The 15,814-nt window shown below is 38.4% G+C and overlaps 1 protein-coding gene across 1 annotated transcript in view; it reads right to left on the bottom strand.

Moving 5' to 3' along the window:
* Positions 1-428: 428 nt before the first annotated feature.
* Positions 429-15,814, bottom strand: part of LOC113095465 (neuropilin-2-like) — a 35,375-nt gene continuing 19,989 nt past the window's right edge. The window contains exons 3-7 of the mRNA XM_026261002.1: positions 14,870-15,051; positions 5,973-6,200; positions 4,151-4,306; positions 3,692-3,861; positions 429-1,062 (exon numbers count right to left, since the gene is read on the bottom strand). Coding sequence (XP_026116787.1) covers positions 901-1,062; positions 3,692-3,861; positions 4,151-4,306; positions 5,973-6,200; positions 14,870-15,051 — 898 coding nt within the window. The 3' untranslated portion in view covers positions 429-900. The remainder of the gene's footprint in view (positions 1,063-3,691; positions 3,862-4,150; positions 4,307-5,972; positions 6,201-14,869; positions 15,052-15,814) is intronic.

Below are 15,814 nucleotides of genomic sequence, written 5' to 3'. Positions count from 1 at the left end.
GTTTTACACAGGCCTTATCACCAATGTTCATCTTGTGTCGCGACCGCGCAGAAGAAATACTATGCCACGTACAGAACACACAACAAACTGAGTGGGGAAAGCCATTTGTTTGAATTTTAATAAAAACTAAATAATCGCATTGCTATGGAGTTGGTGTTGCTATAGAGTTAGAACCGGTGAATGCAGGTTTGCAGGTTTCATAGAAAGACAATGACATGTGCCAAATGAGTCGCTGCAAAAGTTGAATACTTTAATGCTTGCAGACAAAATTACAATGCAGAAAACTCATGTTTAAAAGAAGAGTGGCTTGATTAAGTGTTGGAAATAGCGGATTACTATTCTATTCTATTCTATTCTATTCTATTCTTTCAGTTTAAATATATATATATATATATATATATATTTTTTTTTTTCAGGTAACTTAAAATGTGGATTATTTAATCACACCAAGGCCCAAATCAAATATAAATAGCACATTAAAGTTCAAAGTGACAAACTGTTTTTGTGTGCACTGTACAGGTCTAGAATAAAGAAGGTTTTTGCTCAAATTCACTTGGTTTCTAATAATGGAGTTCTGCCTCCTATCAGCCTACACCTTAATAATCTTCCAAAAAGAGCATTGGCATGAATTTTGATGACTTTCCAGTTTATGCTAGACCAGCATTGTCTTTCTTGTGGAAGTCTTAGCTGTTAAGCTAGGAGAGCCAGCATGTCAACTTACCCTCCACAGAAACTACAGATACAAGTCAATTATGTCATCAGCTTTTGTCTTTTCAGATCTTTTCTGGCCCTCTGAATCTCACACACACAGCGTCTGACATTACTTGACAGATCTCTATAACAGAGAACAACTGATTGCTTTATCTCTCACACATTCTCAAATGTGCCCTTCCCGCGTGATCATACCTTGTGGTTCTTGCCATAGCGGTAGATCATCCAGTCCTCTCCGTTAGTGCTGACCTCCAGCTTAAAAGTGGTGACAAAGTAGGACTTGTGTGTCTCTTTGGAGACTGCACCCTGAGTGGCGATGCCCGTCAGGACCTTCAGGAAGTGCAGGTCCACCTAAGGAGAAAAAAACTAAATTTGAAAATTGAATTAAATGTGACAGGACATATTTTCGATCTCTTAGTTTCTATTTCTGGGGGTTGTGCTGGGTAGCCCCATCCACCCAAAATCATGGTCCACATTAAAGTGTTTTAACTGTCTAATATCTTCAGATTGGTTGTGATTGTCATATCAAAGTTTGATGCCTAGTGTGGACAGACGAATTCGCAAGTTTGACAAATGTCGCGTACAAAAATGTTTAATGTTTAGGACAAGAAATTTGAATGAAGAATTAGTTGTAAATATGTTAACTAAGTTTTTAATATTTTGTAATTTTTCATATAAATATATGTATATATATATATATATAGAGAGAGAGAGAGAGAGAGAGAGAGAGAGAGAGAGAGAGAGAGAGAGAGAGATACATTATTAGTTGTCACTCTATGATTGTTTTTAAGTTTTTTAATAATTTCATATCATTTATTTTTTAATTTAAGTATTTTTGCCCTTTTAAAATTAAGTCACTGTGTTGAAGGATAGAATTTAAAATTAAATTACACTAAAACTAAATAAACACTTAAATAATGTTTAAATTATTTTAAGTATCACATTTCTCAGAGCCATCTTGTGTAACAGTATACTGTGTGCAATTTTAAGCCAAAAATTGATTTCAGATTTTAGATTTTCTGTTACATTTCAGTTTGTTTTGGAGTCATGAACATATTATTTTAGTGTTTGTTTTTCCAGTTATTTTACTTTTATTTATTTAAGGAAAACATTTTTATATTGTTTTAGTTTCCTTAACAATCCCCACTAAAATCAAGATGATGAGAGAGTGAGATGAGTAATGAAGCAGAAGGAGAGAGGGATGTGAGAGAAATGAGATAGAGGGAAGAGCTGAAAGATGGATAGAACTGTGGGAATATGAGGCATCCCCTCTCTGCAGATCACGGGCGGCAGCGGAGGTGCTATCAGAGCCTTAAGATCAATAACCTGAGCACTGATCGATACTAACCACCTTCACTCAACTCTCTCTCACTCCACAGATTATCACCCTCCCTCGCTCCCTGGACCCCCCCGCAACAATGATGATGATGATGATTGCGGTGCGAGAGCCGCCTCTCCGCCCCTTCGCCTCTAATGCAGTGAGCTCCTTAATCAGGCATTCAGCTCCTGTCCTAGAGGAGGGCTGTTACCCATGATCCTCGGCTCTCCCTGCTCAGTGGGATGTCATCTGAACATGAGCGGGAAAACTGCAGCGTTTGTTATCTGTCAGAGAGACAGGTGTATCTTTCACACACAAATACGAGCACACACACACACACACACCTAGAACCTTCTATAAAGCTGCTTAGGGCCACAGAGAAACACACCTAGACAAAAAATCAATAGAACCCAGGAGTGCTGCTAACTATTTATTCCTACGAAAGGACCCTCATCAATCAAGTGGCTGTTACCATCAGAGTGGGCTATGCATCATCAACCCTTGCATGCGCCCAGAGACCAGGAAGAGAGAGAGAGAGAAAGAGAGAGAGAGAGAAAGAGAGAGAGAGAGAAAGAGAGAGAAAGATGTAGCCTACCACATCTGAGAAGTGAGTCCCTGATGAATAGTAATAAAGAGAGAGGGAGAGAAACAATGGGAAAAGACCATAAGAGAACATCTGATGAGATGTTAAATATTGTTTTGGGTTTAATACATTCAAGTTAAAAAGCCATTGTTAGCATCTGTGGAATAATTTCGATTTTCTCAGTTACAAAAAAAAATAAATCTAAAAAAAAAACAAAAAAACACTGGTTTAATTGGTCATAATACTGAACAGAAAAAATATAATATAATATAATATAATATAATATAATATAATATAATATAATATAATATAATATAATATAATATAATATAATATAATATAATATAATATTGGCACTTGCAAGTGCCATACTGTAACCACTATTTTTTTCTAAATAAAATAAATTATTTAATTTATGTAAATTAAACTAAAATTTTGTAAAAGTTAAGAACAAATCTAAATAATCTTTAATTGTTAATAACATTATGCCACAGATGCTTTCAACAGAAGATCTTAACTCATATTGTGCCCACAGCATTCCTTTAAAGTAACTTCAGCAGTTAATTTACCCTGAAACCGTGGATGAATCTATGAATATCAATTGTATGCGGATCTCAGCTGCATGTTCACACCTAAAACAGAACAACCTCTCTTATTCTGAACACACATACAAAAGAGCCAAAGGGTCTGGGTGAAGTATGGTCCTTGGGCATGTTGGCATTTACGACAGCTGTTTGTCAAGATGGATGTCTGCGCCGTGGACCCTGAGAGCGAGACAGTGGTGTCAGGTGTTAACACAACACAACAGCTGCTCTACCAGAAGCCCACAACTCAGCAGCATCCTGACACAAATACGACACACCACTTAAAGTAACACCAAAAGTAATGAGTCTCATTCTGAAGGCATGGTGTAGCACCTAACCCGGGCCGACTTCCTGCCAGAACTAGACATCTCAAATCCACTTGTCCATTCACAAGACTTTTGAGATTCCACAATGCAAGTAAGTTGAGAGGGATGGGAACTTGTTCCTTGTTCTCTCCCTTTTACAGAAACGCAAATGAAAGAGAGGAAACCTCACCTGGATGTATTCTTTATTGCTGTCCTCATTGGGCGTCCAAGCGTTATCTTCAAAGTTAAGCCGAGCCTGTCTTGGGGACCATCGGCCATCATAGAAGGAGGATGACGCAGAGATCTGGTCATCGCTGATCTTGTTTGACTCCATGCCAAGAGCATTACTGCAGTGGAAATCTGAGGAACACACAGTTTTTTCTTATATTAAATATTAAATCTGAGATAAAAGACTGACATGCAAATAAACAGCAGTGTTGAACTTTGTACTCGGAATCATTTTATTGAATCATATTGAATTATTTTGTTAAGCTTATGTAAATGTATCTTTAAAAAGACATTCTTCTTAAGTAGCTTCCATTTAGTTTGCTACTTTTTTATTACTAGCAAACTACTAGCAAACTACATTTTCGTATTGGTAGCTAGACCAACAGTTCAGTTTCAAAGCTAAAAGAAAAACATCACTTACTGTCATTGACCTCCTTGAGAGTCATGTTGTAGCGGGCAGAAAAGCCATCTTTGGCCACGGCCATATCCGTGTGAAAGGACAGAGAGAGGATACCAGTGGATGACTGTATTTCAGAGGGGATTTTGGTACCGCAGTGCCGCCCAATCAGAGGTCCCACTGCAAAACACACAAGTGTAGATGGTTTCTCAGTGCTGGGATGTGAACAGGTCTTCATTTTGATCCGGCCGGCCACTTATAAGATAAGGCTGGTTATTCTGTTTATGTGCCTACAATCTATAGAACACCATTTCTCTGAATTCTGGGGCATTTACCTTTCAACAAATGTATGTGATTTAGTTTGGTCAGGAAGTAATGCTGTAGAGAGGCTACTGTCTCTCTGTAATGAATCCATCGTCCATCCTGACACACACATAGGCACTCTCACTCTCACACACGCACGCACACGCACACACACCCACACACACACACACACACACACACACACACACACACACACACACTTTACCGGATGGATGAAATAGCCTTGTATCAATCAAGTACATTGATTTTTTTCTCTTTTGGAGAGGAAGGGGCTTAAATACCGCAAGTGCTCTCAAAGGGTAGCTTGAAATAACTCTTTCTCTCGCCTCTGATGGTGTTGATGATCGAATCAAATGGCTACCGTATACTACTTTGATCAGGACGCTATCTGTGTGTTTGGGGGTGTGTGTGTGTGTGAATCTTGCTTTTCGAAAGTTGCTTACAGCCCTCCTCAAAAATCACTTTTCATAAATAAAGGTAAATTCAATCAGGCCCAAGTCTCGCACATTCACAGAAAACACTTTATTTCTGAGTCGAAAAATAAGGGGTATATTATAAAAGAATATATTACCCAAATTAATATAATTATATATATATTTAAAAGGAAAATTCATATGTTCTTCATAATAATGAATGAAAATATGGTGGAAAATATGTCAGAGAAATAAAAAAAAAATACTACTAGCTGGTGAACCTGATGGTCTTGGCCAAGCTTGTTAGATTTATTTGACCACCTTGAATATACCGTTGTGTTTTAGTGTCTACAGTTATTGTTTGTCTGATTATATTTGCGTGTGCAGTGCTACAATATGAAGCCTAACCCAGAGGCAGAAGGGCGAGGGTGGGGGCAGTATGGGGGTCTCAGGGCTGAAGCATTAATAAGACAGCTGGGGGTAAAGAGTGTATTCAACAGCGCTCTGTTCCAGACAAGGATTAAATCCTATTGCAGTGTTATTCACGCCCCATTTTCACTCTCCTGATAAAGGCTACCATGGCTGCTGTTACCCCATCCTCCATCTCCTCCAACCTTGTGTGCAGAAGAATATGGGTTCTGTGGCTTTTTGGCCCCGCCTGGGCTAGATAAGGCAAAACAAGGCCCTGGGCTCCACTTTCATCTGCCAACGCTTGCTACTAAAATAGCTCCAGCGGCAGCCGCAGTAACAGTATGACGGCAATGTGCCTGAGCTTCATACCGGTGGAGCTGCAAGCACAGCGGCCAACAGACGGGTGGTGCATGTCACAGAGCAAGAGCGAACAGCTGTATAGACTGGTGGATAAACCAACCAGATGGCCCATAGTGTGATAGTGAATGGTATGTGGATTAGAAATCATTAAGTGACCAAATTACGGATGGCAGACATGCAACATACTGATCTCAAAGCAGACAATGAGGTCAGAGGGAATGGGAAATGCAATCCTCTTAAAGTCACGGGTGGTCTGGACTTTGGAATACCGCGGTCTAATCCAAACCCCGACTGTAAATCCAAACAGAATTCTTCAGGATTACAACATCTAGACTCACCCTGCGGGAGGCCGTCCCACACCTCCAGCCAGTCGTACTTGCACTCGCCCTCCGAGCCTTGCAAGGGGTCGTTCTCCAGATCGAAAGTCAGGAAGGTGAGGGTGACGTCCATGTGAGGAGGGACGATGATGATGAAGGTGCACTCCAGATTGTGGGGGTATTTGTCAGGGAATCCAGGCGACTCGATCACACCTGATGGACTTGTGAAGTTTCTGGAACAGTCGGAGCCTGGAAGAAAAGAAATCACAAAATATGTGATTACAGCAGCTGAAACACACCATAGTGTGCATATGTAAGACATGATGTGTTTGTATTGACCAAAATCTCAGAGAGTGGACTTGTTCTAGGTCAGCGGTTCTCAATTGCAGTCCTTGCGCCACCCTGCTCTGCACATTTTGTATGTTTCTCTTAAGACTTTGTTTTATTTGAACGTAAGTGCCCTGCGAAGTGGACATCCCAGGATATTCTGCCATGATTCCAGTTTGAAGTGAACATATAAGTTCCATTCAAAGTGTAATGTAGGGTGTAAGATGTAAATTTAAATTGCATTTATTTACAGAGGTATATGATGGCACACTTGTCCGTGTGTGAAGACATTGCGAAGCGCAAATCCATGAATGAATGTTCCGAAGTGATGTAAACTTCAACAGATTTCCCCCGCTCAGGGAGTAGGGAGCAGTGAACACTGTTTGGGACCATGTCAATGGGAACACAGTTCATGCACAGAGCTCACTTCTAAAGAGCTGACTATCTTAATCAGGTTTGTTAACAGAGAGATGTGCAAAATATGCAGAGCTGGGGGGCACGAGGACTGGAATTGAGAACCACTGTTCTAGAGGGACAGAAGAGACACATTAGTTGCTTTCTTTTGTCTATCACACACAGAGAAACAGACACACTCAGTTAGCTTTCTGACAAAAAAGATATTGATGTAAATAAAAAAGCAGAAAATTCATCAAAGTGAAGCTTTAAATTTGCACAGAAAAATCCTTCATCTACAAAGTGTTGAATTAGAATGATTTTCCATCCTTGCAACTGCTGTCAATATTCAGCTCCTGGGACGGCACTCAGCGATTCTCATGCTGCATGTTTGTGTCCAATGTAAAAGAGATTTCGGTGACATAGACAGACATACTGTATGTTAAGGTGTCATTTTAGGACATGATGTTGTATGATATGCATCTCAGTTTAACTTTGTGATAGAACTGTAAAAGCAAATACACTTTTTCACTCTCTTCAATTTTAGCATTGAAAAGTCTGATTCATTTCAGCGAAACGTTAATTCAATTAAACGGTAATTGAATTGTTAATTCAAATGGTTCTTGTAATGAACATATTCATAAAAAGGTTAACCGAAAGGAGTCCCATAGACAGCATTCTTTATAACAGAACATCCCTTTGTTTTAGACTTTTATATAATTTGGATTTATTAATGCATTTTGATTAATGCACCTGTATAGTTTCAAGCTGTTATTAAGCCTATGCTGGATAGTGTTTGGCCTTGTATAACAGAGTTAGTGTTCCTTGTATGCTAACACATGCTTCACCTTCAGCCGTGACACACGTCCTACACACCAGCCTTTGACACGATGCACAGCATCTTTACGTGTAGAGGCACGCAGAGTCACACTGCTCATACTAATGCACAGAAGGGCAAACACATGCACACATATCGACACACCACACATGAAGTCCCTTGATATTTTCCTGTAATCTCAAAGGATCTAAGTTTAAGGCTCAGGAAGTGCCACTCGCATTATTTAAAATAAAAGTACAGATGAGAGACAGTAAGAGAGATAGTTTGAGGAGCTGTCAGGGACTGAGGGGGTAAAATATCAATGGATCAGAGAACAAACGCTCTGTGATCTGTGACTCTCAACTCTTCAATAACTGAAATGCTTTAACTATATCTGTGCTCGCCAAGTAGCTTTGTGGGAACTCTGTGTGCAACCGCACAGCCTGGGAATGACAACTGTGCTTCACACAACCTCATATCACCTATAACACATACTGGGACTGATTTCTTCATTCCAGAATGTCACATTGCTACACGAATAGGCCCGTTTCAAAATTAAAAGAGCACTATTTAAAGTACTACAGCCGTAGACTGCAGTATAATGTCTGAGGTTTCAATAACAGGTCAGTGACCCCATGTGGATGGGTTCAGACCTGCCCTTGAGACTCACAAACATGATCACTCACAGAGATGCTCTCACGGCCAATAGTCTGCAGAGACTTTAGAATGTGGCAGTTTAGAGGTCCTTTTTTTGAGGTCGAAAGGTTGTGAGTTTTGAACATTTTTAATAAACCAGAAGTAAACAAACCAAACCTCGACACCCTGGGTGGAACTTTATCTATACCCCTATACCATGTTCAGTCCAATCTGTGCCATGTTTTGGACTAGATGACTCTATACAGATACACTTTTCAGTAAACATCAGATAAAGATCACATAAGTGCAAACTTTAATTAAGGGTCTGACATGATCACAGATGGATGCATCAAAGCCACCTCAGAGTAAAAAAATAAATAAAATAAAAATTGACTATTAGTAATTGCAAATATTTTTCTAGAAGGAACTGAGAAATTAAAATGAAACTGTTTTTATTTATGTATTATTAACTACAAATTGTTATGTAATAGCTTATTTTTGTTAATAGCATTTTATTTTATAATTATTGGTTTATTATATTTTATTTGTATTATTATGAATTAATCTCAAAGGTGAATTTTCCCTTTGTCACTGCATTAATTTCCCTCTTTAATACACTTTAATACCACAAACATTTTATTTTTCAAAATTGGAATTTTAACTCTCACTATCGTGGCTTTGTATCTTGTAAATATGACTTTATATCTCACAATGTGAATTTATTTTATTAAGTGCATTCCTATAGCTCAAATATTTATGAATGGAGCTAGAAACATCAAGGTCAAAGTTTCAATTCCCAGGGAATACACAGACTGAATACACTGCCAAACGCATAAATGTTTATTTGTTTTAAACTTTAGCTTACATTTTCCTTTATATTATTTCTTCTAAGGCTGTAACCAGCTTCCATAGAGTTTGGTGGTGACAGCTGCGTTAATCACATATTTTTAGGGATGCTAATATGTCAGACATAGGGGGCCTGAAGCCCCCTTAAATAGGGTGTAGAATCACTTCGGCTCGTGCACCCAGTAACACACAGGACACCAAGACCTGTCTGGCACCCAAACAGCTGAGAGAGTCAGGTCCCTCAGAGACAGCAGGCCAGGGTTAATATTACACCCTCCTGCATTGATACAGCACCCTACATCTGTTCAAGGACCGCATGTGCATGTGTGTGCGTGTATGAATGTGTCCGACTCACATCCTTGGCTAATGATCATGCATTTCCACTAGCACCTGCTTGCAGACATCTCATGTTTGAATGTAACAGTATTTCTCTGTTACACACATGTGCTCTCTTTCCTTATTGTTTCTCCCATTTGCAGTGATCAGTGATATAAATAGCTCATTACACACAGTATGTTTACATGGGTGAAACACAGCTCTAAAACAATTCCCAGCACAATGACAGGGACTGATCTTATTCCTGTCCACACAGCTTCTCTTTAGCAATGTTACATTTTGCAAAGTGTACTTTGGCTTACTTATAATTCTTCTTTTGGAAATGGGGATCAAATTAATTTCAATCACAGACATTAAGTAAATCTATGACCCAAAATGAATTGCCCTTTCATGCCTTGGGTAAAATTACATTTATATTTAATTTAATATAAAGTTTGTACCAGATGTCAAACCAAGAATTTGATATGAAATGTTTGAGTTCATATTTAGACTTTTGGTCGCACTGTGAAAATCGAATGATTTTGAGATCACGTTGTTTACTAGAATTGTGATACTAATACTAATACTACTACTACTACTACTACTAGTAATAATAAATTATTAATAATTATTCAGTAAACAAATATAAAAAAATAACCTTTTAAATATATATATTTTTTTACACTTATTTATTGAATAAATAGTTATTTATATATATTTGTATTATTAATTGAAAATTAATCCCATTTGTGAATTGTCTCTTCCTTTTATCGTTGCATTTTATTTCCCCTCTTTCACTGTCACTTTAATACCACATAAACACAGTTGTGTGAAAACAGCCAGACGGGCACGTTCCCTCCATTACTGGGTCAGTTGTGCTGTCACACGCCTTTACCCTGCAGTGGTGACGTTATTCTTTACTACAGCTTACTTCTCAGACGGGCTGTCTGTATGTGTGTGCATATATCAGAGCGTATATTTGAGCGTATGAGACCCTGCCAGTCATGCGCTGACCCCTCATACTCACGCCATCTCAGACGGGTAGACAGTATGCCAGACCCCCGCTGAGCTGCTAGTGTACTTGCCTGAAGTATGCATGAGTAACCCCGACGCCATCAGCTTTTTTATTGGCTCTCATTAATTCATGTTAGTGAGCATGGTAAAAACAGCCCGTCTGCAGTAAGATGGGGAAACTCTCCCCCCATCCCTCTTCCAGCAAGGGAAAGCTGCGTCTTGGCTGTGCGTTGGAGGTTTAGCGCCGGGATTGGCGTGTGTGGCTGGGTCTGTCTGTGGCCAGAGGGAAAAGGGGGGCTGTTATTAAGAAATGTTGCTGGGTAGAATAGGAATGTTTGTCATGGATGAGTGAATTGTGTGTATGTGTGTAAGAGATTACAGTATACTATATGTGTGAGGTATGCTGGCACGATTTTGGCCATATAACATACAGTACATGAGCAATAATGCAGATGTGCACATTTGTTTATGAATATGTGTATGGGGATTCCTAGCAATTAAAAATCACTTGCACTTAAGCAAAGTTTGCCATCATCTTAATATTTGAAAATTTTGTTCAGCATTTGTTTCATTTCATTCCATGGACAAAACGCAAAGCGAGAAATGTCACAAACTCCTTTTCCACAACAACAACGATTCATAGTGACCATGTCTGTCTATGAATATATTTTAAAATGTAATTTATTCCTGTGATGACAATTTTATTAGATTTTTCAGCATCATCACTCGGTTGCATGATCCTTCATAAATAATTTATTATGCTGATTTGTGCTCAAGAACCAATTCTTAATAAATCTTATCAATTTAATCAACATCGAAAACGACTGTGCTAAATATTTTTTTTCCAAGATTCTTTGATGAAAAATAATTCAAATACACAATTGATTTGAAATAGAAATCTTTTGTAACATTATAAAAAGTCTTCACAATTTGATTCATCTTTTTTTTTTATAATAATAAATAAATAAATAAAAAACATTTAATTGGTGAATGTACCAGGGCATCAAACATCCATTAGCTCTTTATAATTCTAATAGTGAAAGTGATTCAGTGACTACTATGACTGTAGGACAGTTGTGTTGTGAGCTGTAATTGGCTATTCTAGAACTCCACTGATGAAGACCTGATTGGCTGAGAGTTTTTATATTGTAACTGTGGCAACAGAACCATGTGGTTAAGTGTATGGTTGAGTAATTTAAGTGCTTATTATGACTGAGGTTCAGATGTAAGTCAGAATGTAAGGTCACTGGGCTTTCTAACACTCTGAATGCAGGAACTAAACAGAATAATAAGGATGTCTGATGTTGACCATTTGAAAATAAATGTTTGTTTCGGGGTGTTTTCCCATGAGCTCTTCCTACTGCGCACATTAATTCTGCAAGATAGGAGCTGGCCAAGCTTCAGACAGCTGAAGAAATAACACATCATTTTACTCTCAAGGGCAGCGGCTGAATCCCCAAGCGTGGTGGTACAGGTAGCTGTTGGGCAGCTCAAGGGCAACAGGGTACTGATTTCCTGTGTGCATCAGGCGCTGGGGAATTGATGTGGTGTTTCCACCCAGAAGGCTGTGCAACACAAGGCGGACACACCTCCAGGCTGTGTATTTACCCAAGATCCCTATCACTGCTAGAGAAAACTTTCCTAGCCAAGCCAGGACATGTCCAGTACACTCACCACCAATACAAATAAACAACAGTTGCACAACAGTTGGATTCTGGGATGTGTTTCAGTTGCTGCTGTTTTGTATTTTCCTTTTTATATCATTTCTCCTCTCTCTTTTACAAAATTTCTTTCTTTCTTTTATTAATATACAATTAGAATATACATTTACATACAAACAGTATATATCTATGTGAGCATGTACAGTATATTATATACAGTACATACACAAGTGCTGCATTTATTTGATCAAAATATTGTAAAAAAAAACAAACTGAAATATAATGAAATATGAAACGATTATTCAACTATTTTAAAATGTAATTTATTCCTGTATTGGCAGGAATTTCAGCATCATTACTTTAGTCTTGACTGAGTGTCACATGATTCTTCAGAAATCATTCTAATATGCTGATTTGCTCAAGAAACATTTGTTATTATTATTGTAGAAAATCAGTTTTCACGATTATTCGATGAATAGAAAGCTCAAAAGAAAAGATTAGAAAATTTAATATTTTGTAACATTATAATTATCTTTACTTTTTAAAAGTCGAATAGTATTAATTTATTTTTAAAAACTGACCATAAACTTTTGAATGGTATATATACACATTTACACTTTTTAAACAAAAATACAAATCTTTATATAACACCAAATCATTAAGCCATAAACAAAAGGACTTCTTCAAATTCATCAAAATTCAGTCAAAAAAAAAAAAAAAAAAAAGATCTCTTTGTCTTAGTGTTTGATCACGCAGACATCCACACACACGCTCCCACACATTTTCACATGCATCCTCTGAATATAATGAGATCTTGTTAATGCCATGGCAACTGCGAGCTTCCACAAGCCAACGGGTCTCATCATTATTGCTTGTTTATGATTTAAAAAACCTGCGACCTGCCGTTGTTATAGTGTTCATCACTGTCTCCGTTCGTACCTCTGCGCGGTGTTAGCCAGGTTGCTATGGAGCTCTCACACTATCAGATCACACTCAACGGATTGTGTCATCACTTCCTCCGTGCAGCGGGAGGTGTGGGGGCTCTGTTCGCAATAAAACGTTCTGAGATCTCTCAACATCGGGTGTCCACACTGAGTTAGTTTAGCTTGTCGTCCATCTGGTGGATCTCATTAAGGACTTGCTTTTGTGTTTCAGTCCCTCAGAAGCAAATCTCCTCTGAAGACCTGAACCCACCAACTGCAAAGTACTAACTACTCATCTCCGACCAATGCCTTCCTCCAGCTTCATGACAGCTGCTCTGCACGGCTGTCCCAGTACACTACTGTGGGGAGCTAAGAGGAAAGACCATCACACATGTTTGTTAGTAACCCCAGCTGCCCTGCCCCAGCCGACCTCAGGGGAGGGTAGATCAGGAGTCAATTAAAGAGGCATTCCCGGAATGCTTTCAGAAGATTGAAAAAGGAACAAGGGATGTCTCCATGCTGTTTATTTAGCCTGCCAGCAGCCGCCTTGATCTGAATTTGTGCCGGTGCGTGTCGATCAGGCTCCGTGAAGGAGAGAGAAATCGTACAGTGTAAGAAGTCACCAGAGGTCAGCTACAGTAAATCTGGCTGCTCAGAGGGCATTCATACATGCAGTAGCGACAAAACAACCCAAAATAATACCACTGCAAAAAAATTTGCAGAAAAAAATAGAAACATTTTATATACAGTATATATATATATAGAATATTCAAATAATCAAAACAAAATAAAATGGGCAGTTGCATGGACCATCAATAACATCTGGGCATCTTACATTTGGAGTGATCAGGGTTTAGAATTAGAATTGTTCCTTTTTAATTTGTAAAATAAAAGTCGTCACCCTACAGGAAGTTTAATTGGAGTTTGAATTCAAACAAAATAAAACAATTTAATTGCATTCTGTAAAAACAAACTGTTCCTTCACCCTAGAAGAAATAAATAAACTATATTTTTCTATAGACTTATAATACAATATCAATCGACTCAATCCAATCCACCTACCAATCCATCTATCCACCAATCTTCCATTTATCTACCCCTTTATTTATCCGTCCACCTATTCATCCACTCATCCATCCAAACTTGAAGGTTTACTTTCTTACTTTTCTCTTAAAACTTCCAAAAGAGACTCGAGGAAAAATATAAAGTCTAGATAAACTTCATTTTAATTTTACTTTCTTATATTCATATTCAAATTGCAAGTATGCATCCTGTTTGCTAACTCAATTCGAATTAAATTCAAATGAAATAACTCAATTGCAATTTGGAAGGCATTCTGAATTTAGTTCTGAACGATGCATAACCTTGCAATGACCTCCATCGAGAAAAATACTCCAGAGGAAAGAAGCTTATGCTGACCACCACACTTGATCCAATAACAGGTTTTCCCTCAAATCCTTAAAAGCCATTTGGAACTTGTCATAAATGGTAATCCTGTCTTCCTGCTTCAGAATTCCCCAATCAGAGCCTTTCCCTCCAGTTTGAAAAAGCAAATCTACACTTCTACACCACAAGTAATAAAATAGGTGGGCTATCAATGACACCACACTGACCAATAGGGACTCTTCCCTCCTACTGACACAAGCCAATCAACACTTCTCAGGCAGGTGGGATTTGACACATAGCAGCCCATGCTGTAAGGAGTGGTGGGAAGATAAAGGAAAAGGTGAGGTATGTGTTTCCTGTGTGAAAGGAAGAATTTGTGATACGTGCTAAGAGAGACAGTTGCATCGACACAGAATCCTGCTTTCTTTACAGACTCAATGGACCCACGTGAACTCTCCCCACAGTTTAAATGCTTTGTTAGTACAAGCGCTTGAACAGAAGACTCTTGCTTTAAGCACACAGGAGAGATGCATGAATAGCAGGTGAGTCATTGACACTGCATTGCTTATGATAAACGACACCAGGTTAGCACACACTTACCTGTCTTATAGATTTCATAACGCAGTGAAAACCCTGCCCCTTGGTGGGCATAGTCAGAGACGAATTTGATGAGCAGAACTGGGCCTGATGAGATGATTGCAGGGGGTGCGATGTTACTGCAGTGTCTCCCCAACAGATCAGCACTCTCTGAGTTCCCATCCCGGATCTCAATGAAGTCATACCTATGGAGAAGAACAGACACAGGGACGTTTATACAAGAGGTCAAGGGCATTAGGCTACCATCAAATCATTCCCCATGTTCCCCAAGCTGTGTGACTCTAACTGGGATTGATCTTAGAGCTTAAGAGCGTTTCCTACAAGTAATTTTGCGATAGTTCGTTATTGTTTCACGTGCGTTTCCCAATAATGCACTTAACACAGTCGCAGGTAGTTGTGCTTTGAGAGCTACTTAGAGTCGCTGTCCATTTATCAAGTGCTGAAAAGTCAAGCTATAGAATGGCTCTTAATTGTAGTACACTATCGTTTATTGATGTTAACCTAATGCTGCCTTCCAGACAGACAACTTGGATATAATAACTATAACACAATACAATATTAGAGTCTATAATTTTATACTTTACATAATAATATATAATATACTTTATATATTTATATATTATGTTAGGTTAAAAAATGTTTGCCTGAATGCACTGTAAGTCGCTTTGGATAAAAGCATCAACTAAATGCATAAAATTATTTAAATTAATTTATTTATACACAGTATAGAGAAAGAAAGTGAGACGTTATTTCAGATCAAACAAATAGCTGGTTTTCTTGCACTTGTAGCAGAAATGAGTCAAATCAGACAAATCAAAGAGTCTATCAGAGCTGTGTGCATTGAAACGAGAGCCGAATTCCTCAGGAAGTCATAAATCAGTTCTAGTGCCACAAGAACCAAGCAAGATAACCAACCAACCAACTTGTTCACACAACAGCTTTCAACAT

This window comes from Carassius auratus, unplaced genomic scaffold (genome assembly GCF_003368295.1).
Source record: "Carassius auratus strain Wakin unplaced genomic scaffold, ASM336829v1 scaf_tig00215734, whole genome shotgun sequence".
Classification (NCBI taxonomy): Eukaryota; Metazoa; Chordata; class Actinopteri; order Cypriniformes; family Cyprinidae; genus Carassius; species Carassius auratus.
This window is presented reverse-complemented; position numbering and strand designations above follow the sequence as displayed.